Here is a 25,154-nt window from a genome sequence, read left to right as displayed (position 1 = left end):
CCTTTAAAAGAAAAGCAGCCAGGGTCATCCTGTTGAATAAAAAAAAGATAGATAAATATTTGTTATTTGTTAAGTGTTAAGTGTTATTTGTTACTGTTTTATTACTAAGTGAGAACAGAGAAATCCACTCTCTTTACTGTAAGTGGATTGTGTAAAAGTCAGCACATTTATTCTCTCAGTAGTGCTGAAAAGGGCCAGGTACGACCTTTGAAAGATATGACCTTTGTAGGAATCTCATAATTATAAAAGGGTCCAGTTACTTAATTTTATGGAAAAGTCTTCACTCTCACTCCAAAGTATTCCCATTTTTAGGAGCTAAATTAAATGAGCTGCGAATGGAATGGAATGGAATCTATCTATCTATCTATCTATCTATCTATCTATCTATCTATCTATCTATCTATCTATCTATCTATCTATCTATCTATCTATCTATCTATCTATCTATCTATCTATCTATCTATCTATCTATCTATCTATCCAACCGTCTGTCCATCCATTGATTTTAAAGTCATGTCAGCTTTCACGTGTTTTAATCTCATAGTATACAGAAATTGTGCTACAGTAACATGCACATACAGCAAATGTATGCCATTAACACATAACACATTCTTGTTTGAAATGTTTATAAAACATATTGTACAATTCTAGGATGGCATATATCTGAGTAGTGGAGAAAATATAGAGGATATCATGTATTGCAAACCATGAAATGAAGGTACAAGGAACATTCATAACTTCTCTGAACAGTCCCAAAGGGTGCATTACATTATACACACACTTATATATATATATTAGAAGTCAATGTGCAGCTTGTACAGCAGTACAGATTTACTGCCCTCTGAAATTAACTCAACATATAACCATTATTTTGAAAATATTTTCAAAATAGCTGCCAACAAAATTGAGAACACCCCAAGAGATAACAGCTGTACGTGGTTTAACCATGCAAAGTCACATGTCTATTCATCATGTTCATGTATCTATCTGCTTGACAGGACCATACAAATTTGTGTATCTTGTATTAGAGCAGTTAAAATGTGTTGCTTTGAGTGCAATTCTCTCATATTGACCACTGGATGTTCAACATGGCACCTCATGGCAAAGAACTCTCTAAGGATTTAAGACTTAAAAAAGATGGCAGAAAATATAAGAAGATCGGTAACACCCTGAAACTAATTTACAGTACAGTGGTCAGGGTCATACAGAGATTTTCCAAGACGGGTTTCACTCGGAACTGGCCTCGCAAGGGTCCATCAAAGAAGTTGAGTCCCCATGATGTGCGTCAGATGCAGAAGCTGGCTACAAAAAAACATGCATGCATGCTGCCAGCATTGATTTAGAGATTGCAGAAGAGGAAGGTCCGCTTGTCGGTGCTCAGACAATATGCAAATTGGTTTGCATGGCCATTGTCCCAGAAAGAAGCCTCTTCTGAAGATGGCTCACAAGAAAGCTCACATACAGTTTGCTGAAGACGACCTGTCCAAGAGCATGAATTACTGGAACCATGTCCTTTGGTCTGATGAGACTAAGATAACCTTGTTTGACTCAGATGGTGTCCAGCATGTGTGGCAAAAGTGAGAAGTGAGAAGTACCAAGAAAATTGTGTCTTGCTTACAGTCAAGCATGGTGGTGATAGCATTATGGTCTGGGGCTGATTGAGTGCTGCTGGTACTTGGGAGCTGCAGTTCATTGAGGGAAATATGAATTCCAACATGTACTGTGACATTCTGAAGCAGAACTGGTCCGAATGGCAGTTTTCCAACATGAAAATGTTTTGCTGAAGGTGAAGGCAATGGAGTGGCCAAGCATGTCTCCAGACCTAAACCCTGTTGAGCACCTGCGGGGCATCCTTAAGCGGAATGTGGAAAAGAGCCATGTGTCAAACATCCGGCAGCTCCGTGATGTCTTTATGGAAGAGTGGAAGAGGATCATCCCATCATCCCATCAACAACCTGTGCAGCTCTGGTGAATCCCATACCCAGAAAGGATTAAGGCAGCGCTAGATAAAACAGTAAATGTATTTCTGAAAACAATTTGTACAAACAGCACCACATAATGGATTACTTGCAAAAGCATGTACTTTTCTCCAAATCCTTAGTTCATCTTTTTGTCAATGAGCAAAATAATTTCTGTATTGAAATTACCAATGTAAACTACGGATTGGATTACAATGATTAGAAATGCATGAATTTTTTCCTGTATGTTATATATGAATTTCAACAGCACAAATTTACACATTACTGTATGTCAGATTTCGATTGCAAGAGACCGGACAGGATTCCTACTTTTACTGTACTGTAATAGTGTTTGTCTGTTTTCTGGTTGTTCATCCATTTTTAGAAAATATAATTCTGTGTTATGCTCTGTCAAATGCCCGCCAGTTGAAGGTTCTCTAGATTTACATTTAATCTGTTTTAAAGAACTAGTTGATCATTGGTTAATCTGATGCTGTACTACATTAGTCAAAGATTTATCTGCACAATTCATCATTTCAAGACACATTTACATAAAAATACATAGAAATTTGAAGAAGACAAGCTTGACATTATGACAGCCGGTTTAACCATTTTGCTTTCAATGACTTATGCATTGAGCTGATGCCTAGATGTTTTGGTTTTCATTATCCATTATCCATTATCCTGTTTTGTTTTGGTAAGAAACAGGATAATATATTTTGTGATGATGTATCAAATAAACGAATGTACATTTGCATTTTGTTTGAAGCAGTGAGAAATTGCTTTTAGTTCTGCTCTGAGAAACGCTCCAATGCAAACAGAATTTTCTAGATAACTGAGTGTTGTAAGAGTGCCACCTCGTGGCCTAGATAATTTACTGCTTTTAATATGTATTAGTTTTTCTTCCAAACCGGCATATTCATGTGTTTAAACTTTTTTCATATTTAATGTTTAACTTAATTTTAGTCACCAAATACGATGCACAACACGGATAAATCTGTTATGTAGCCTTGCGAAATGGTACTTTAAGTTTGACATTATTTCTCCGGAAGTGACGTGTATTAAAAGAAAGGAAGGAAAAAAAAAAACTCGACAGTGCAAAAAGATGAACGAAAGCAATTCCCCAGGTCAGGCTTTAGAGCGCTTACTTTTCTGCACATGTCCAAAGATCTAAGCTACAATTTATGTAAAAGTTTTATGTACAAAAGTACGCAAGACAATAGACAGTGTACAATCTTGTGAAAAAGAAAGTATGCCTCTTTGAAATCTGTTTATATATTTTTTTATTTTTTTATTTTTTACTTTAAGCTATTGACTCATAAGGTGTACTTATTATTTCACACATGACTTTGCCATTTAACAGTGTAACATGTCATGTGCACTTCATCTGAGGTTGTGTTTACCTCATTTTAAGACCAGATAAGGACCAGATGATCTGAAAAATGTACCAGATGTCCTGATATTTAAAACCATAGAATTCATAGAGGGTGTACATTCATATTCAGATGACTGTATATACAGAAAGATGAACAGAAACTAGGATATGCTATTCATTTATTATTATATACAGTTGTATTTATATAGAGATAATACAGGATAGACATAGGGTGGAGCAGAACTGCATGATGGTTACAGGCAGCAAAGCATAAGTGAGACATCAGGGCCCTTGTAGTTTAGTGTAGTTTAGTAATTTAGTGTAGTTTAGTGGTGATGGTTATATAGAAAACTGACTCTGAATCTTCTGGTTTTGGTGCAAGCAGTCCTGGATCTCCTCCTGGATAGGAGGAGGTTGAGAAATCCCTGATGATGATGTTCATGGGTGCTGCTATGCATAACATAAGATTAGCTTCCTATCAGAATGACTTACTACTCACAATACTGAGAAAAAAAACAACATCTATCTGACTATGTTAAAGCTACAAATGCACTAGTGGCAATAGCAAAGAAGCTCACAAACAAGAAACTCATGCATATCACTTCATCAAGCTCAATGTGAAGAATGATACTGTTTTCTGTACAAGCCGAGATCATAGTTATTGATAATATAGGCAGGACATATCATTTACTTTAATTTCTTCATAATCATACATAGCGATAGACATCACATATCTCAGGCTCCACACACTCGCACTGTATCTGCCCTATAATTTATGTTCATCACCTTACATAATTTCTTCCACTAAATGTACCTTTTATATTTTCAATATGGAGCTAGAAATTTTTAAAAATGCAATCCAGGGCCTTTGATTGCCAATGTTAGAGCATATATACTGTATAGATGATTGCACTAGCACAAAAGATGAGCCAGTGATTATAGGTACAAAATTCATCAGTCAATCATTATTCACACAGTAAACAGGTTTAGTTACGTGCAGTCAGCATGATACATTGAACTGTTTGAGTTCAGAGTAAGCGTCAATATTCTTTTCTCCAGGAAGTGCTGGTAAGGGCCTGAATGAGGAACTAACTTTTATTTTATGAATGTTGTTTATACTATCTAGGTCAATGCGCTGTTTGCCTTTATATATTATATTTATCTATGAATGGTACTGTTGTGTTTTATAATCCCATAGTTTATTATTGCCCAGAGAGTAAAGGATTTCTTTTTCATGTCATCTCTGACTTGCTCATTAGGGATTTAGATTTGCATTTGATTTTCTACATTGGATAAGTGTCTGCTGTTAAAGGTTTTACATAATTCAAATAGGTTTAATTTAAACTTCTATGAAAGTGAGCTGGTGTTGATTTGCGAGCTTCAAAATCAACATGAAACCTGGTATCTTTAACATGCAGAGTGATTCAAAAAATTGTGCATAATTTCGAGCATTTTTCTTAAACATTTAGTTAAAAAAAATTATAATGCTGTTGTAATGCAAAAAGAGCGATTCAAAGTTATATTTTACAGTCCATAATAAGTACATATTCTCCTTTAGTTAGTAACTAGTCTTTCTGTGTCATGTAAGTGATTCACTCTGTATAACAATGTACTCAGTTCCACACATAAATCAACAATCAGTGTAAGTGCTATGCAATAATACATCTTTCAGATATTGATTTTTATCTTTATTGTTTAAAATATCAGGAGGATTCAGTTCCTGGGGAGTGTGGATAAATTGATTGGTCCATGGCCCAACTCCTAACACTTTCTCACTGTGTTCTCTACTGGAGACCTCGATGGGTCAGAAGCATGTGTTCTCTAGAAGAGCGAGCTCGTGTCGTCTTTGCTGCCGCTTTGGAGGGAGTGCAGCCAGACAGTGTGGTGCGCAGAGCATTAAAACGACAGGGTGATGAACTGGTGGTGGCTGAGCACAGATTCAAGCTCTGTCATAACCTTTATCTGGTGGGATTTGGAAAGGCTGTGCTGGGGATGGCTGCAGAGGCAGAGAGGATTGTGGGAGATCACCTGGTTCAAGGGCTAGTTAGCGTGCCTCATGGAATTCAGGAAACGCTGCAATGTCATAGGAAGCTGTAGGTATCCTTATAGACTGAAAGAGAAATTTTTATTACACTTTTTCATGTGTTTAAATGATATTTAATTGATCTGTTCTGAATTTCAGGAATATGTTGCTAGACCCCAACAGTAAAATCAAAGTGATGGAAGGAGCTAAACATAACCTACCAGACACAGATGCCCAAAGATCAGCCGAAAGCATCCGGGAACTCGCCAGCAAACTCACTGAGAGCGATCTGCTGCTTGTCCTTATCTCAGGTAAATATTAATTTTATAGTGAGTATTCAAACATTCACCAGAGATTAACATAAATTTTAATGACCATTCAAATATTTTATTTAGATGGCATTTATTTTTATTTTGTAGGTGGTGGCTCTGCATTACTACCTGCTCCAGTTCCACCAGTAACCCTACAGGAAAAACAGGAATTGACACGTCGCCTAGCTGCTGCAGGGGCCACAATTCAGGAGTTAAACATAGTGAGGCGAGCCCTGTCACTTTTGAAAGGTGGAGGCCTGGCACGTTGTGCATTCCCTGCCCAGGTATGACTATATAACTTTCCATTTGATACAAAGCCATTAAACAGAGGCTGCCTTTATATTACGCATTTTTTTTGTTCCATATCAGATACATCGAGTATACATGGTTCTCTTATCAGTAAAGAAATCTAGTGCAAATTCATCTGCATGTTTTTTATCAACTTGTGACTTGTTGTTCATGATGCATTTGAGTCATGTATGTTCCACTGTTGATTTCAGGAATGTGTAAATGCATGTAAATTCTGGGCAAAGATCTGCTCATAATTTTTGAGATATGACTCAGTGATCCATGATGACATTGCTGATCACAAAAAAAAATCTAAACTGAAAGCAAACACAAAATTTTACCTAATGCAGATTACTGTCACCAGCTGGTACTGTTCATAGCAACAAAAACACAGACATTTATTTGATTAGAATTCAATGGTGCATGTATTGTACAGCCTGCCTAATGTTATTCTAGAGTTTCAGTCACATACATTTTCTATTGTGGTCATCAATTTTGCGACCAAATAGTAGAGTAGTCTCACACATACATGCCAATAGAATGAAGTTCACCTACATTAAGAAGGATTCTCTAAATAAAAAAAAGGAATATCAATTCCAGGATTTAATGCTCAGTTATAAATAAATATAAATAAATAAAAAACAAGAGCTATATTATGTGATTTACTGACCTCTGTAAGCACATTAGTTATATTTCAAATTCAAACATAAAATGTATTTGTCACATACACACAGAGTATGACATGCAGTGAAATGGTTTATACGACTGTCCAACATTTAAACATGAAAAAATAAATCGAATATAAGAATATAGAATATACCATAATTTCCGGACTATAAAGCGCACACATATGAATTTGACAAAGATTTTTATTTAAAACATAAATTAGCTGCACCTGCGACTTATAGACAGGTGCGTCTACATTGAAACTAATGAACTTTACACAGGCTTTAACGAAAGACAGTGTCTGTTACACAGTGTAATGGGTGAAATATGTTGAGCTTTCATTAGGAGCATAGCGGTATTTTGGGAATAGCCTGCTGCCGCATTTTTACGCTATTACTGCATGTGTGCAAGACCAAGGAATATGTCCTTATTATTTTCTGATGCTCATTTCTATAGCAGTGAAAGAATAAAGTCTGCTTTGAGACAATGTTCATTGTTAAAAGCGCTATACAAATAAAAATGTAAAAAAAAAAATGAAAGTGATGGAGAGAGAGCGAGAGAGAGAGAGAGAGAGAGAGAGGTCCAGTACTAGATCCTGGGTGTTTCCTGGTTTAAACTCAGAATGGCCTGTGGGAAGACGCTTCTCCTCATTCTCTCTGTGTTTGCTTTTAAGGAGCAAAAGCGCTTCCCTGAAAGCAACAGAAAAAAAGAGTCCATTGTTGGGAAGGCTGAGGTCCTTCACAATTTATTCCTATTCACAATATAGTCATGACAGCACAGTCAGAAAGATTAAGGAAATATGTATTTCAGGGAATGATGTCTAGGAAAAGCACCTTTTCTCCAAGTAGAATATCTTAACAAACCACAAAACCTTTGGACTGATGAGATGTTTGGTCATCATTTACAGTGCCATATTTGGCAAACACCATCTCAGTATCAGTAAAAAAATCCTCTCATGTCGACTGTTCTTAAGACAAAAAAGAAAATTGACCAGCAGCTTAAGCTGGGCTAAAACTGTGTCATGCAACAGTACAAGGATCATAAGCATGCCAGCAAATTGACTGAAGAGCTTTAAAAGACAAAGGGGTTAGAAAGGCTAAATTAAAGTTCAGATCTCAAATCAATTAAAATGTTGTGGTAGGATCTTAATAGAGCTGGACGTTCAATGAAATGAAGCAGTCTTGCAAAGAAACCAGGGCCAAAATTCCTCCAAAATGAGGACACCCTAATCAGTTACAGAGTACATTTGATTTGCTTGTTGTAAAAGGTTAGTGCTACATGTTACTGAACTATAGGATGAAGTGATTTCCCCATCGGATCTCTGAATGTTAGTTTACTTATTTGGGAAAAATAGATACATATTGAAATCTGGGAGTTTTTTGGTCACCTAATGTTATTTGTTTGTATGTATGTTGGTGAGAACCACACAACTGTTCTTTAGATCCCAATAAATATTTTTTTTTTATTAATTTTTTTATTAAAAGGAAAGCCGTACTTATTCACAAAGAATTTAGTCTTTCTCTGGTATTACTAAATTAACTTTTGTCCACTACTTTTAGGTAGTGGGGCTGATTCTATCTGACATCATTGGAGATCCAGTAGATCTCATAGCCAGCGGACCAACAGTACAGGGGGAGACTTCACTGGATGAAGTTTGGGCCATCCTGAACCGCTACAAGCTTTCTGCTGCTCTTCCGTCATCTGTGAAAGCGGTTCTGAATAAAATCCAGCACAGCGGCAAGCTAAAGGATCATCCACACCAAGTCAAAATTCTCAACACTGTGATTGGCTCCAATGCTATTGCCCTGCAGTGTGCCAGCCATAAAGCAAAGGAGTTAGGCCTTCGACCACTTATTCTATCTCCAGGGGTGTGTGGTAATGTCCAAGATGTTGCCAAACTCTATGGCTTGCTGTCTCGCTTTGCTTGTTCTCCAAAGACAGAGTCTTCAAAGCTCAGAGATCAGATTCTCAAACTGGGGCCAGAGGTTGGGGTGGGGAGCTTGGAACTTAGTTGCACAATGAAACATTTGAAAGAGGCTCAACAGGAAAGCTGGCATGCCACATGCCTGCTGGCTGGAGGTGAACCCACTGTCCAGCTACTGGGGAAAGGCAGAGGTGGAAGGAATCAAGAGCTAGCCCTGAGGGTGGGGCTTGAGCTCAGCAGGGCAACAGATGGAACCAAAACTGTATTCCTCAGCGGTGGAACCGATGGTCAGGATGGCCCTACTGAAGCAGCTGGTGCAGTTTGTGATGGGAACATAGAAGCAGAGGCCAAAAGTCAGGGACTGGACATTGACAGATTTCTTTGCAACAATGATTCATTTACATTTTTTTCATCTCTTTTTAAGGGGCAAAAGTTGCTCCTGCCAGGACTCACAGGTACCAATGTAATGGATGTTCACATGATGATTCTGCCATGACCACCTCCAAAGTAACTTATCCAAAATATTTTTTTTTCTTGGGAAAACAGATTAAGCATAAAAAGTAGATTTGTCTATTAGGACTAAGCGTTCCATTGTGATGAGATGTTATTGTATATTGTAGAAAATTAAACACATATTACACATTTTAAGTGTATATATTCTGTATAATTGTTCTAAGACAAATTGTAAATGCAAAAAATTATACTCTAATAGTTACCAATAGGGCTGCAACTAAAAATTATTTTGATAATCGATTAATCGGATAATTTTTTATTTTAATTTTTTATAACTTATGTTTTGCTTATTATAAAAACCTAATTCAGGGTATTCATGTCTAAAAGTATACTTAAAAAATGCAAAAGTCACATAGTAAGTTGAACTATCTTTAATTTAAACATTTTAAAGCTTATAGTGGCTGCTTGTTGAAGAGTGCATGGGGGTTTTCTCCTTTGAATGAATTCCCAAATGAGTTGTTTCTTTCTATATAAAAAAAAAAAAAAAGCAAGGTGGAAGGTAAAGCAATTTGTGTAAATAAACCATGCTTAAAAAAATCTATATAAAATATAATACATGATTATTTTTAAATTTTTGTTAAAATAAATACACAGACATTTTGTTGAATTTGTAAAGATATAAGCATCTAGGATTTATAATTAATTTAATCTTGTATGATAATTTAAATATATATGCATAAATGAAATATACAAATATTAAAAACAAGCATTTGAACATAGCCGCAGTAAATTACATTTGAAAACGGATAAGTTAACTGTTGTGGACAAATGCTATAAAAAGAGAATGAATCGGAGAAATGCAGCAAACTAACAAGCATGATTAAAAAAAAAAGAATTTATATATATATATATCAGTGACTAAAAATGTAATCATTTACTGCTACAGTTATTTGCTGCTTGTAGATTTAGTGTTTGTTTGCACAAAATAGCACTTCATTAAACTCTACCACTGTGTTTTACTTTTGTGTGCTTGTGTATCACTGTGGTACTTCTATGCCACACAAGTTCTGCTTTGCAATAACTTGCAGGTACAGTTTTCTTTGTTGCACTTAATATAAAATGCTCCCATGCTTTGATGACACTTTTCATGCTGCTGTTTGACCCTATACTGTCCGCCATTTTGCGCGGGTGGCTGTGTTATCTTGCCATCACAGTTGATCAGCCCAACTAATCAATAACGACATTCGTTGACAGCAAATTTCATTATCGAATATTATCGATGAGGGAAGACATGCAGGTAGTTGGTTTGAAAGAGGCAGATGTAGAGGACGGGGGTATGGAGACGGATGATCCGCTGTGGCGACCCCTAATGGGAGAATCCGAAAGAAGAAGAAGAAGATAGATTAGTTGTTGCAGCTCTAGTGATCAATAAATTCACTTTAATCATCTCATCTGTAAGATTGACCTTTTGTTGTTTTGGATATAACTCAAAATGCATAGGCATATGTTTGATGTGTCTGTTTTTCCACAAAAAGAAAAAAAACAACTGCTTAGTGGACAAAGAAATGTTTAAGTTTTTTTGCACATGCAAATCACCCTGCTTGTTGTTATTTATATTCAGTCAAGTATAGAATAAAAAAAAAATGCTAGAAATTAGGGTAAAGCCCCAGTATTTTCAGTAAGAATTGCAAAACAATGCTGCATGGTTCTGTTTTCCTGGGTCATCTGTTGAATACAAAGTACAGTAGTTGCGTGGTGTTGTACTTATAGCAAACTTTATCTGTTATACAGTTCAGTCTGGTAGGTTTTGATAGGTTAATGATAAATATCTTGATATTTTATGTAGTTGATATACATTCATTGAAAATAATATTCTAAATAACAAATACAAATATCATGGACAATAATAATAGGACCTAATATTTCATTTAGAGTCAATCCTTGCAAACAAGCAATTTCTGTAGTTCTTAGTGAGACCTCTGTACCTGTCAACAGGGAGTTTAGATGTTTGTATGGTTAAAAAACAGTGGCATTGAGTAAAAGACAGGAGGTGGAGCTGGAGGTAGCAGAGCTGAAGATGTTGAGGTTTTCGTTGGAAGTGATGACGATGGACAGGATTAGAAACAAGTTTATTAGAGGGACAGCACATGTAGGACGTTTTGGAGACAAGGTGAGGGAGGTGAGATTGAGATGGTTTGGACATGTGCAGAGGAGGGACATGGGGTATAACAGTAGGAGAATGTTGAGGATGGAGCCACCAGGTAGGAGGAAAAGAGGAAGTCCAAGGGGGAGGTTTATGGATGTGGTGAAGGAAGACATGCAGGTAATTGGTTTAAAAGAGGCAGATGTAGAGGACAGGGGGGTATGGAGACTGATGATCCACTGTGGTGACCCCTAATGGGAGAAGCCGAAAGAAGAAGAAGACCCTGTTGTAAGACCCATCAGCTTTGAATGAAACGGAGCTTTCTTACATTGGGCAGCACGCTGCATTCCAGAATGGGATAATTTTGAGATTTTATTGTGCCCAGTACAGATCAAGACCACATGCAGCCCCAAATCTAATCAAGCCTCCTCGGTGTTTCAGAGTATGTACAGTGCACCCGGAAAGTATTCATTATCTTCCTCAATATTCTACAAACAATACCCCATAATGACAACATGAAAGAAGTGTGTGAAATCTTTGCGTATGTATTAAATAAAAAAATGAAAAACATCACATATAAGTATTCACAGCCTTTGCCATGACACTCAAAATTAAGCTCCTGCGCATCCTGTTTCCACTGATCATCCTTGAGATGTTTCTCCACCTTATAGATATGATTTGGAAAGGCACACACCTCAAAATTGGTGGACCTAAATAGACGGTCCCACAATTAAAAGTGCATGTCAGAGCACAAACCAAGCCATGAAGTCTAAGAAATTGTCTGTAGACCTCAGAGACAAGACTGTATTGAGGAAAAGATCTGGGGAAGGTTACATTAAATTCCTGCAGCATTGAAGGTCCCAATGAGCACAGTGGCCTCCATCATCCGTACATGGAAGAAGTATGGACCACCAGGACTCTTCATAGAGCGGGATGCACGGCCAAACTGAGCGATCGGGGGAGAAGGGCCTTAGTCAGGGAGGTGATCAAAAACCTGATGGTCACTCTAAAAGACCTGTCAGAAGAACAACCTTATCTGCAGCACTCCACCAATCAGGCCTGTATTTTAGAGTGGCCAGACGGAAGTCACTCCTCAGTAAAAGGCAAATGACAGCTTCAGAGTGAACTGGACCTCAGGGCAATGGTTCATCTTACAACAGGACAATGACCCTGAGCACACAGCCAAGATAACAACGGAGTGGCTACAGGACGACTCTGTGAATGTCCTTGAGTGGCCCAGCCAGAGCCAAGGCTTGAACCCGATTGAACATCTCTGGAGAGATCTGAAAATGGCTGTGCAACGACACTATTACAAAATAATGTTTCACCAAAAAGCAGTGTAACAAAAACAAATCTCAACAGCGATTTACCACAGGTAAACACCAAAAGACATCTTGAGTGTTAATGAGGCTGTATACATGTACACAATCTAAGGGATTGTCTAACGGAAACTTTTCTCACCCAATTTACTGAACACACAGGCTCAGAAAATATAACAAAACGAAAATAAGCAAGAATACGATAAAGGAAATAAAGTAAATAAAATACGGTAGTTACAGAAACATGTGTTTGCACGTGACACAAGGATCACGCAGATTATACTCGAACCGATCTCATCAGGAGGAACAGCACCATTTTAGAATAAATCCTCCTCGATATCAAAACAGCACACACCATGCGACTGCTCCACAGAGTTATCCAAAAAAATGGCTGTTCTATTTTTCGCGCCTGTGAAAGGGAAATCTCGTGAGCCCAGACCGGCAATCTCTTAAAGGGCCACACATGCAATTTCAGCACAGTGAAAACTAAAGGCAAAAAATTAATTATACCACTGGCCACATTCTCCCCTGCTAAAACCCATCATTGTCCTCTATGACATTAATGCAGGTTTCTAACCTCATTTACTGCTTCTCTGAAGAACACGCTACCCAGGCTTGCTAAAACCTGAGAAAAGACCTCAGGGCTGATCAAGAGAGGATCGCAAGCTGATCTGGGCTCATTAAAAGGGTTCAAATGCACACCAGCATTGACACGACTAGTCCTTCTTGGTGCAGGGACAGGTTTCTTTAGTACAGGTTCATCTGGAACAAGAACACCACCCTTTTCACCTGTACGATCTAACTCAGAGGACTAATGTTCATCATGATCCTGAACACAATCAGATCCTACTGCTAATATGTCCTCTGCTGACTGGGAAACTTTCATTTCCACATCCCCAGTCACTTCAACATGAGGCAAAGTAACCTCTTCCACTATTACACACTCTGGATCCACAGGATCGGTTTCTGCTGAATCAGCGGGAACCACAGCTGCTGAAGTGGTTACACAAATTACTGCATCTGCTGTTTCAACCACAGGTATCGCACACGGTCGCAAGTCAACTCTGTGGACCCGCTTCTGAGGACCTCCCTCTACAGGCTCAACTGTATATGTAGTACCTTGCACATCGACTACCCGGTACACCACAGGAGCCCAAGCATCCTGTATCTTATGTCTGCCTACAGGCCGGTGACGCAAGTACACTGTCTGCCCAACCTCAACCGAGGGACAGTAAACCTTTTCATTAAGAGGAGCCAGTCTCTCGGCCGCTTTCTGCTCTGTAAATGCTCTCGCCTTTTCATGAGCGTCTCTGAGACGGCTCTGGTGAATAGCTAACCAATCCTGCCCTTTACTCACAGGATGTTCTTTGCCCAGTAGAGCATCTACAGGAAGGCGTGGTTCTACACCAAACAACAAGAAATAAGGTGAATACCCAGTTGTAGCATGTGGGGTTACATTAAATGCATAAATCAGCTCAGGAAGGTGCTCTGGCCATCGCCTCTTCTTTTCAGGAGGAAGTGTTTTTAGCAACTCATGGATCGTTCGATTAAAACGCTCGCATTGTGCATTACCTTGCGGATGGTAAGGGGTTGTGCGTGTTTTCTTAACCCCATACAAGCGACACAACTCAGCCACCACCTCACTCTCAAAATTCCTACCCTGATCCGAATGCAACCGCTCGGGTACCCCATATTTCATGAACCACTCCCTCAACAGAATCTTGGCTGTAGTATCCGCTTTCTGGTCTCTGGTGGGGAATGCCTGTGTAAATTTAATAAACACATCAGTGACAATCAACACATTTTCGCGACCATCCGTGGCCGGCTCAAGCACAGTGTAATCCACAGCCACCACTTCCAACGGTCTGAATGCTAAAAATGGCTTCATAGGCGGACGGATACGCGGATGTGGCATTTTGGTAAGAATGCAGCGCTGACACTTTTTAATCCACCTCTCAACATCATTATACATACCAACCCAGAAGCAACGTTGTCTCAACAGATCGAGCGTCCGCTCGATGCCTTGATGTCCCATCTTATCGTGGACACTGCTCAGTACTTGTTCTTTTAAACAGGCTGGCAAAAGCAACTGTTTACATTTACCCAAGCGAAGGTCATTCACAACCCTGTAAAACAACCCATCCAACACTTGGATATATTTCCACTGCTTCAACAGTGACAACACAGGCCTAGGTAAGTTGCTTCTCTCACGATTAGTAGGCTTTCTCTGGCTACCCCAAAATTCATTGAAGGAACCCAAAACAGGGTCACTTAGCTGAAATTCCTTCAACTGAGCCATGGTATAACCTGGAAGAGCAAACGTACACGCCTGCATGTCACTTTTCCCTGGACTACCCTCCCAGGCCCAGATCTGTCTAACCTTGCAACACTGGTCACCCGCAATCAACAAATTAAGGTCTAAAGGTGTACCCCTATTGACCACATTACAGATGGCAACACAGTCATCAAACTCTTCTGAACTGTCGAGCTCCCCTGCCAACGGATGCCTAGAGAGGGCGTCTGCTGCGACATTATTTTGTCCAGGATGATACTCTACCTCAAAATCGAAAACAGCTAATTGAGCTACCCACCTTTGCTCAATGGCACCCAGCTTTGCTGTTTTCAGATGACATAATGGGTTGTTGTCGGTGACAACCACAAATTTTGCACCTAACAGGTACCCCCTGAACTTTTCTGAAACCGCCCACTTAAGGGCTAGCAGTTCAAGCTTCATACTGCTATAATGCCTATCGTTTCTCTCTGCATTGCGTAGCCGACGACTTGCATAGGCAATCACTCTCTTAGAGTCCCCTTGTTGTTGGTAAAGAATAGCACCTAAACCGTCTTTGCTAGCATCAGTCTCAACGGTAAACGGAAGAGAGAAATCTGCAAAACCCAAGACTGGGGCCGAAGTAAGCTTCTCCTTTAACAGTTCAAAAGCTGTACAACACTCCTCTGTCCAAAGTGCACAAAACTCAGGTCTCTTCACCATACTCTGTTGTCTCAGACAAAAGTTCACCAGGTCATGGAGAGGACCAGCGATTTTAGAAAACCTTTCAATAAATTTTCTGTAGTAGCTACAGAACCCTAGAAAGGACCTCAATTCTTTTACGGAACTTGGCGTCTCCCAATTACTTACAGCCTCTACCTTTCCTGGATCAGTTGCAATCCCTTGAGCAGAGATCTGATGACCTAGGAACTTCACCTGTTCTTGGAGAAAACTACACTTATCAGGCTTAACCTTAAGTCCAGCCTCCCTTAGCCTACCGAAAACCACCTCCAGTCTATTGAGATGTTCCTGGAAGGTAGACGAATAGACAAGGATATCATCCAAATAAACCAGCAGAGTCTGAAATACTAAGTCCCCCATTACAGACTGCATAAGGCGTTGGAATGTGGACGGTCCATTACACACACCAAAGGCATACGGGAGTATTCAAATATCCCAAACGGGGTGGTGAACGCGGTTTTAGGTTGGTCTTGTTTCCGCACGGCTATCTGATGGTACCCGCTAGCCAAGTCGATGGTGCAGAAGAATTTCGCACCTTGCAATGCATCAAAACTCTCATCAATGCGAGGTAAGGGGAAAGCATCTCGCTTCGTTTTGGCGTTTAAGTGCCTGTAGTCCACTCACAATCTTAAGTTTCCATCTGTTTTTCGCACGAGTACTATGGGTGATGCGTACGGACTACTACTAGGCTTAATGACCCCTTTTTGGAGTAGCTTAGTGATGTGTTCCCTGACTTCCCCATATTGGGTAGGTGGAATGCGACGGTATGGCTGTGTTATCGGTACATCATCGACCAGATGGATCTCGTGCTGCACTTTGTCGGAAAACCCTAATTCCTCATCGCTTACTACAAACACATCCATGTACCTCAGTAACAACTTTTTGAGTTCAGTCTGCTGCTCAGCAGTTCCACCCAAACTCAGCTCGGTCAGTAAGTCTGGTAAGCCCTCTGCCACCACTTGCCTCTCCTCTGTGCTCACGGTAATGTCCTCCACCCCAGCTGCGACTCGCTTGAACTTTACTTCACAACCCTCTCCAGAACATAATGATTCAACAGGAGAGAGAATACCCAGCCGGGCGCAAGGCTGCAGCCATATATCCTCTGTAGAGAGATTCACAACTCGCACCGAAAATAGTGCTGCTGAAGTGGAAACAAGAGAAGGTACCACGATCAGCCCCTGAGGGAGGGGAAACTTCCCAGGCTTCAACAACAGGTGAGACAAACCCTCTGGACACCTATTCCCCTTTCCCCTGACTGTCAACGTCGAAACTGACCAAGCAGGAATATGCACGTTCTCCTTCCCGGCGATATGAGCAACAACCTGTTTCTTAGCTTGACTGACACTTTGCATTTGCTGGAAAACTTCTCTCCAGTCAGACTCTAACTCTCCACCCGGGGTGGTGTCAAACTCAGCGTGCACTAATTGCCTACACCTGCTTATAATGTTCATGCCGATGAGCGCTGACACAGCAGACGAATTTCGTACATCTCTTACCACCAGGAAACCACACTCAGGCAGGGTGATACCCATAGTTTCAACTCGTAGTTCGAGATAACCCAAATACGGAATGCCTAATCCATTAGCAGCAGTTATTCTTAACCAACCAGATGTAGAAAGCATATCCTTATCTTCACCTGCCAAGTGCTCTTTAAAGAAGTGTTCGGTAATTGTACTGACTTGGCTTCCGGTGTCAAGCAGACATGACACCGTCACACCTCCAAGTTTCAGGTCAACCACCGGACACTTCCCCACAGCATGTTTGAGTAAACGATCACGATTTGAGTCAAGAGGAGTTGAGCCTATTGCTTGCCCTCGCATCGCCTGGCTCATAGCGACCGAGGGTGTGCATTTCCCGGTTGTGAGGAAGATGGCTCATCGTCCTTGACAGCTTGTTTGTTTTTTCTTACACAGTTTCTTGCAATGTGCCCGACACCATTACACTGAAACAAATAGGTTGGCCATCATCAGAAAATCTAGGCTGCATTGTAGACTTAGGAAACTTTAAAGACTCAGACTAAAAGGCTGAATGTGGCGCGCTCTGGGCACATATACATAGGACCTAGTTAGTTCTCTACTCAGGTAGGCAATAGCTGCCATAGCTTCAGCATGCTTTCTACTGAGCTCATGTATCTGTTCTTGCACATTACACACACCCTCCCCACTAGCAGCACCATGTTCTATCCCAGCCTCTTCCTCCGGCTGTGACATGCTTAAAAGTCTTTTCAACAACACAAAGTCTTTGTGAGAAGCTCTTTGTTTCCCAGTTCAAAGGATATACTGTCTGTAATGTGCATATAACACTCTCGTCCACTTCTGCAAAACACACGTAACTGGTTCCCGATCCGCAACCACACTTGCAGTTCAGTAGCAGCTAGCGATGTCTCCTCTCCCTCCAGTTGACCCGTCCCTTGGCCTCAAACCCTCGGCCGACGTCTCCAGCAGCTGGATGAACACCACACAGCTGACCACTCCAACTGCAAGTCCTGCAACTCAAGCACCAGCCACTACCATATTTTTATTATTATTATTATTTTTATTTATTTTTTTTAAACAAAACAAAGATGCGATCGACACTCTACTGTTCCCGACCGTCAGATTGCCCCACTCCTGGTACCAAAAATGTAACCGGGTGGTAACGAAAGAAACACACACGGCAACAGAATAGTTAATTTGTTATAAAGGGGTTTATCTGACTGCTGTTTCTTACTTCTAGTTTACAGCGGTCGGTGGGAACATCAGCAAACAAAAATAATGAAATAGAATAAACTATTACAAAATAATGTTTCACCAAAAAGCAGTGTAACAAAAACAAATCTCAACAGCGATTTACCACAGGTAAACACCAAAAGACATCTTGAGTGTTAATGAGGCTGTATAAATGTACACAATCTAAGGGATTGCCTAACGGAAACTTTTCTCACCCAATTTACTGAACACACAGGCTCAGAAAAAATAACAAAACGAAAATAAGCAAGAATACGATAAAGGAAATACAGTAAATAAAATACGGTAGTGACAGAAACTTGTGTTTGCACGTGACACAAGGATCACGCAGATTATACTCGAACCGATCTCATCAGGAGGAACAGCACCATTTTAGAATAAATCCTCCTCGATATCAAAACAACACACACCATGCGACTGCTCCACAGAGTTATCCAAAAAAATGGCTGTTCTATTTTTCGCGCCTGTGAAAGGGAAATCTCGCGAGCCCAGACCAGCAATCTCTTAAAGGGCCACACACGCAATTTCAGCACAGTGAAAACTAAAGGCAAAAAATGAATTATACCACTGGCCACATTTTTATTATTAATATGAAGATTGTCATTATGTGGTATCATTTGTAGAATTTTGAGCAAAATAATTAATTTAATCCATTTTGGAATAAGGCTGTAACATAAAATGTGGGAAATGCTTTTCCAGATGCACTGTACTGTGCTAGGGATGTAACGGTACACAAAATACACGGTTCAATACGCACCTCAGTTTTTAAGTCACGGTTCGGTTCAATTTCAGTACGGTTAGGGAGAAGAAATGCAAAACAAAATTGCTTGTCATTATTATTAATGCTGTTTATTATTATTGACATTTGAGAACAACAGTTTACATTTTTCAAACAATTTTAAAATAAAATTCCTGCTTGGATTAAATAATATGTAAAATAATATTTAATACAAAATTAAATATATACAACTAAAATTGAATAAATCTAATTAATGCAATACACTTTTTTATTATTTACATTAAATTCAGTAATCGGTTCAATTGGCATAAATGAAACTGATTAAATAACATTAAATAAATGGAAAAATTGTATTTGTTTAAATTTGGTAATGTGTGTGTGTTTTACATTTAATATAACATTTTCTAAAGGCATGTTCTACATAATTTCTAATTATTTTAGCATATTTTAACAAATGTCTTCATTCCTTACAGCCATTCACTCCCTCGATATGCAGAATTGTCAGTTGTCAGAGTATTACAACGCACTACAAATCGCATGAAGTGAGAAGCCACTGACACTGCGCTAAATCTAGTTTCTTTTTATACCACTGGCATTGTTGAATGTTTTCATGTTTAATAATAATAATATAACAAAAAAAAAGGCTGCATTTAAAGTGTGAGGCGAAGAATACACTTAATACATTCCTGTTCTGCACATAAAAAAAAAAAAAAAAAAGACTGCTTTTGGTACACGTGTACCGAACCATACGCCCTGTACTAAAAAGGTTCGGTACGACTACGTGTACTGTTAAACCCCATATTGTGGAAAATTTATTTTTATCTTTGAACAGCTAAAAAGCTTTTGTCTCATCTGTCCACAGGACATTCTCCTATAAGCATTGAAGCTTGTTAATATTTAAATAATAATTATATTATATTAATAACAATAAAATGAATTTTAACAAATTCCAGTCTGGCTTTTTTTTTTGTTTGTTTTTTGTTTTACATGGAACCCACTGTTCAAAAAGCAACGAATGGTGTGATTAGACACGAATGCACCTTGACCGTGGAGTTGACACATTCAGGGAGGTTGGGTACAGTCCAGTGGACCTTAAAGTCCTTCCTGATATTTGCAACTGTACTTAGAGGAACATAAAGCAGAGAAAGGTCTAAAGCAGGGGTCACCAACATGGGGGGTCCACAGGCGCCAGGTCACCCGCAAGGACCACGTGTCGCCCGCGGGCCTTTTCTAAAAATAGTTTACCATAGCGCCACTTACCAGTGAGCTGCATCTAATTTTCTTTGTTGCTATTCTTTTTTTTTTTTTTAATCACACTTGCATTGGTATAAAGTTATATATATTTGTAGAAGTTATATAAATAAAGTTTTGCATATTGATATTTATCTGTTTCCTACCTTGTTAAATCATTGTTGATTATTGTCAAAAATCATTAACATGATCAGGGTCTCCACATAGATGAATATCATTAATTATTAATAATAACATATAATTAAAGGTAAATTGAGCAAATTTGTTATTTTAGAAGTGTGTATCAAACTGGTAGCCCTTCACATTTATTGGTACCCAAGAAGTAGCTCTGTGTTTCAAAAAAGTTGGTGACCCCTGCTCTTAAGCATTCATCCATAACATGCTTGTCTAGTATTTTCTTTCTGGCCTCCTCAGACAGCTCTCTCCTTTGTTTTCCTTAGCCCATGTTCAGTGTGGTGTACACAGTGATCACCAAACAGCAGAGTGACTACTTTTCTCCATTCGCTTTACATTACAAACAGTGTTTTCAGCAAAAGTCTGCTATATGTCTTAAAAGTCAATCATGGTCCATGATTCCTCTTCACCAAGCCACAGACCTGGTTCCTTTAATAATCCATTGATGGTCTTGTGCCACGGAATGCACAAATACTTCTCAAGACCTTCATATTGCATGAGCATCTCTGGAATGTCCTCAGTCTTCAGGCAAAATGTGAACACCGCTGGTGTTTGTTCACTCGTGGTGTGACTTTAAGATTTCTCTGGCAGCACTCTCCCTGAACAGACAAAAATAATGATTTAATGTCAGACAGTATTGAGAGAACAATACTAGATGTAGGTGTTATAGTTTATTCTAGGTTTATTTATTAATTTTTTCTTTTTATGTGAAGAAATGTTGCTATTCCCTGTTAATTAAGATAAATAAACTGCTATTAGTGAATAAAACTGAAATGTAATTGTTGGTCCGCCATTTAATGCATCAAAGCTAAAATAATAATCACAATCACAGTTGCATATGTGTACCTGGAAGCAAAGCTGTCTGGACACCTACCATCCACTCAGGTGAGGTGCTGTATCCGGTGTGCCACCATTCTGTCCACCAGTTCCTGATTAATTAAAAAGATGTTTTATGGATGTTTGCGAAATAATTAAAAAACATGTGTCTATCTGTATAGTCCATATTAATATGTTTATTTAATATTACTATTTTTATTTAGTATATTTAAATTACAGTGAAAAGAATAGCAACTGACAGTTAATCAATGACAAACATTCACTATATTGCCAAAAGTATTGGGTCACTTGGTCATTAGTTTGGTATGTGCTTTTTGAGTATTGCATTCCACATTTAGTCCAAATTTACTCTTATAATTCCCTCCACTCACACTGCTTATGGATATTTGTGTTCATCAGTCACAAGGGTATTATGAAGGGCAGGTACTGATGTAGGTGAGGAGGTCTGGGGTGCAGTCAGCGTTCCAATTCATCCTGAAGGTGTTCAGTACGGATGAGATCAGAGCTCTTTAGCAGGCCACTCAAGATCTTCCTCTCCAAAGCATGAAAACCAGATCTTCAAGTGTCTTCAACACTTTGTGCACAGGGGCATTGCCATGCTGGAACAGGTTTGGGTTTCCCAGTTTAAGTGAACGCAGAATTTTATTATAGCAAATCTTAAGACGTCCTTTACAATTGAGTGCCTCCAGTTTTGTGGTAACAGTTTGTAAAAGAACCACATACAGCAGGAAAGATCTGGTGACCCAATTCTTTTAGCAATATAGTGTATGAGGTGAGATGGCTAAAAACTAGGAATGAGATTAGGGTTGACCAATAAATGAATTGTCATCGAATGTCACTTAAAAGCAGATTGTGATTTCTGTTTAAGTGCTTCAATTGTATTAAGTTTTACCAAGTTCATATCACGTTTCCTCTCAATATAAACACAATTCAATGACATTTGTTAGACTTATTTTGATGGGTCAGTGTGTGCTTAGTCTGTCTTCTTATCTCCAAATGGTTGATTGGGGTGTTTGGCTAGCAACCCGAACCGTAACAAAACTGTTACGGAAACGGCAAGTAAGCCATCGCAATGCGCCTCATGGTGCAAGAGGAACAAAAAATAAATAAACTGGTGGATGGAGGGCGATGCTTATTAAGTAAATAATCCACCTCGGTCATTGCACGTTCCTTACACTTGTTCCACTTTCTCATATCACTCCTAATGACGTCTAAAGGACATGTAAGCCCAAGGGTGGAGAGGAGATCCTAGAGGTATATCCACCCAACCATGCATCTTCATAACATTCTGTGTACTTTTCCTTCAACCAGCATTTGGTCCAGAAAACAACCCTAGATGCATCAGCCTCATCAGTGTGTTATGGCAGTGGCAGTCATACTGTCTGTGAATAAAAAATCCAAGCAAACGGTGGTCAAATCCACCCAGCACATCACTGGTACCAAACTACCTGCCATTGAGCACCTTCACCACAGCAGATGCCTGCGCATAGCTCACATCATCATCAAGGACTATCCACATCCCAGTCTGTTTAACCTCCTTTTATACAGAAAGATATACAGGAACATAGATCCAGCAGATTCAGGGCCAGTTCTTTTCCCCCCAACTACCATCAACCTACTGAACTCTACACCGCTCGGCTTACTGATGCTTTATCATACTGCCAGTAGCAATCATGCAGCTCTTCTCTACCCTGTACAATCTGCATCATCTTTGTATAATCATAACTATACATAGTTGTAATTCATAGCAGATCCTTGATTCTTTCTTTGCATATCGCAAGATCATCTGTATATAAACTATATAACTTTTATACACACAATTGGCATCTCGTACTTTACATAACCCACACTTTCCTACGTTACATTAACATTACATTCATGCAAACCCCACACTGTCATTTATGCATTACAGTAAGGCAATCAACGAGGACAACAGTGTCATTTGCACTGCCTCACTTTTACACACCCTGCAAAATATCTGCATGGATATAGATCCAACTTGTTTGTCCGGCATTTTACACAGATGCTCGAAAATGATTGAAATCATTTTTGGGGAAACAAACTGTGATGCATTGTGTATACTGACACCTTTCTATCAGAAACAGCATTCTTTAGCAATTTGAACTACAGTAGGTCGACTGTTGGATCAGACCCCACGGATCAGCCTTTACGCCCACATGCATCAAATTTGGCCTTTGTCAATCTCGCACACTTTTTCTGTTTCCAACACATTAACATTTAGGGCAAAATGTTTACTAATATATCTATATATCCCACCCAATAACAGGGGCTACGAAGAAGAGTGTGTTATTCCCTTCACCAGTCAGTGGTCATAGTGTTATGCATGATCGGTGTGTGTTTGTTTGTTTGTAGAAATGTATATAGCTCAACAGCGTTTCTAGATTTATTCTGCCCAGAGCCTTTATATTTGTTGCACATATATTTTCATATTTCTCTGCACTTATCCGTTTGCACAATGCGGATATTTGCACTTCTGTTAGATGCTAAACTGTATTGCGTTGCTTTGTATCTGTACTATACAATGAGTTGTTCTATCCATATCAAGTTCTATCCATGAGTTGTTATTTCTATCTTTTTGTGTCAGGATTAAGTCGCCACTATTTTAAGATACGTGAAAGAAAAAATGATAACGTATATTGCAATCTACATGTTTGTTTCCCAGTGACAAGTGCCAGAGTCTCACCTTGTCTGTAGTACATGTCGTTCACCGTGTTACCGTAAACTTTCCAAGCAAAATGGATTGCAATCAAGCTGAGGACGAGCCAGCTGAACAGTATTTTGAACACGACGACTCTCATGTCGTTGGCCAGCCAGTCGTCCACAAACTCGGCCAGAAAGGACACGAAACTGTCAACAACGCGAGAGAGGAACTCGAAATCCCACTGTTCCTCCATGTCACTGCTGCGACCTAAAGCTGGTCCCCAAAACCATGTGCGCTAGTGCACCATAACCACAATTCAGAAATGAAAAAAGGGATGAAGGAAGACTGTTAATTTTGTTTAAACAAAAGTATTAATAAACCGAGTACAACATAAGCGTAACGTCTGTTTTTCTTTCGAGAATTTGTTACACAAGGAAACCAGCCTGAATTCTTCTTCTGCGAGCAAAAAATAGAGCTAATCTCACGCTGGAGCGCCCCCTATATGTAACCGAGGGTTAAAAAGGGTGTCTTGTAGGTCTTTGGATTGGGGATGTGATGATGCAGGATCATCCGCCATTTTGCAGTGCTATTTCTGCTAACAGGAAGCTATGGTTGTTTTTCAACAAAACACTGCATCACACAAGAAAGCCAGACTTAAATATATATAATAAACTGTACATTTCTTGTTTATTTAATATTAATGAAGCAGTATATTTTTTATACAGTTCCTAACACTTTTGCACTGAAGGTGTTTAGGGGATTCTATTTGTTAAAAGCCAGTTGTCACAAATTAGGGATAACATTCTCCTACCGATATACAACATATCCCTCCTCTGCACGTGTCCAAACCACTTCAATCGTGCCTCCCTCACCTTGTCTCTAAAACATCCTACATGCGCTGTCCCTCTAATAAAGCTGAGGGAGGTTCAGGAGGAACGTTGTTTCATTTCACTGTGTACTGCATCAGCTATATATGGTTGAAATGACAATAAAAGCTTCTTGACTCTCTTGACTTGAACTTGTTTCTAATCCTGTCCATCCTCGTCACTCCCAATGAAAACCTTAACATCTTCAGCTCTGCTACCTCCAGCTCCACCTCCTGTCTTTTACTCAATGCCACTGTCTCTAAACCATACAACATTGCAGGTCTCACCACAGTCCTATAAACTTTTCCTTCCACTCTTGCAGATACCCTTTTATCACAAATCACTCCTGCCACTCTTCTTCACCCACTCCACTGACTGCACTCTTCTCTTAACTTCTCTAACACACTCTCCATTACTTTGCACTGTTGA

The 25,154-nt window shown here is 39.3% G+C and overlaps 2 protein-coding genes across 4 annotated transcripts; one reads left to right on the top strand and one right to left on the bottom strand.

Moving 5' to 3' along the window:
• The first annotated feature begins 3,005 nt into the window (after positions 1–3,005).
• Positions 3,006–9,597, top strand: glyctk (glycerate kinase). Of its 2 annotated transcripts, none has more exons than XM_083533460.1 (5): positions 3,006–3,085; positions 5,041–5,426; positions 5,516–5,667; positions 5,776–5,951; positions 8,181–9,597. In XM_083533460.1, the coding sequence occupies exons 2-5, from the start codon at positions 5,083–5,085 to the stop codon at positions 9,039–9,041; spliced, it is 1,533 nt and encodes a 510-aa protein (XP_083389586.1). In that variant the 5' UTR covers positions 3,006–3,085; positions 5,041–5,082; the 3' UTR covers positions 9,042–9,597. The 2 variants fall into 2 exon arrangements, with proteins under 2 accessions (XP_083389586.1, XP_083389587.1); XM_083533461.1 differs by having other exon boundaries at positions 3,051–4,401.
• Positions 9,598–19,014: 9,417 nt separating this feature from the next.
• tcta (T cell leukemia translocation altered) lies at positions 19,015–24,351 on the bottom strand. 2 transcript variants are annotated; one of them, XM_083559965.1, is made up of 3 exons: positions 23,902–24,343; positions 21,207–21,289; positions 19,015–20,959 (listed from the first exon to the last, which is right to left on the bottom strand). In XM_083559965.1, the coding sequence occupies exons 1-2, from the start codon at positions 24,110–24,112 to the stop codon at positions 21,231–21,233; spliced, it is 270 nt and encodes an 89-aa protein (XP_083416091.1). In that variant the 5' UTR covers positions 24,113–24,343; the 3' UTR covers positions 19,015–20,959; positions 21,207–21,230. The 2 variants fall into 2 exon arrangements, with proteins under 2 accessions (XP_083416091.1, XP_083416090.1); XM_083559964.1 differs by having other exon boundaries at positions 19,019–20,959; positions 21,235–21,289; positions 23,902–24,351.
• Between the last annotated feature and the right edge of the window lie 803 nt (positions 24,352–25,154).

Source organism: Silurus aristotelis (genome assembly GCF_946808225.1).
Source record: "Silurus aristotelis genome assembly, chromosome: 2".
In the NCBI taxonomy this organism is placed as follows: domain Eukaryota; kingdom Metazoa; phylum Chordata; class Actinopteri; order Siluriformes; family Siluridae; genus Silurus; species Silurus aristotelis.
Note: the sequence above shows the minus strand (reverse complement) of the source record. Positions and strands in the feature narration are given on the sequence as shown.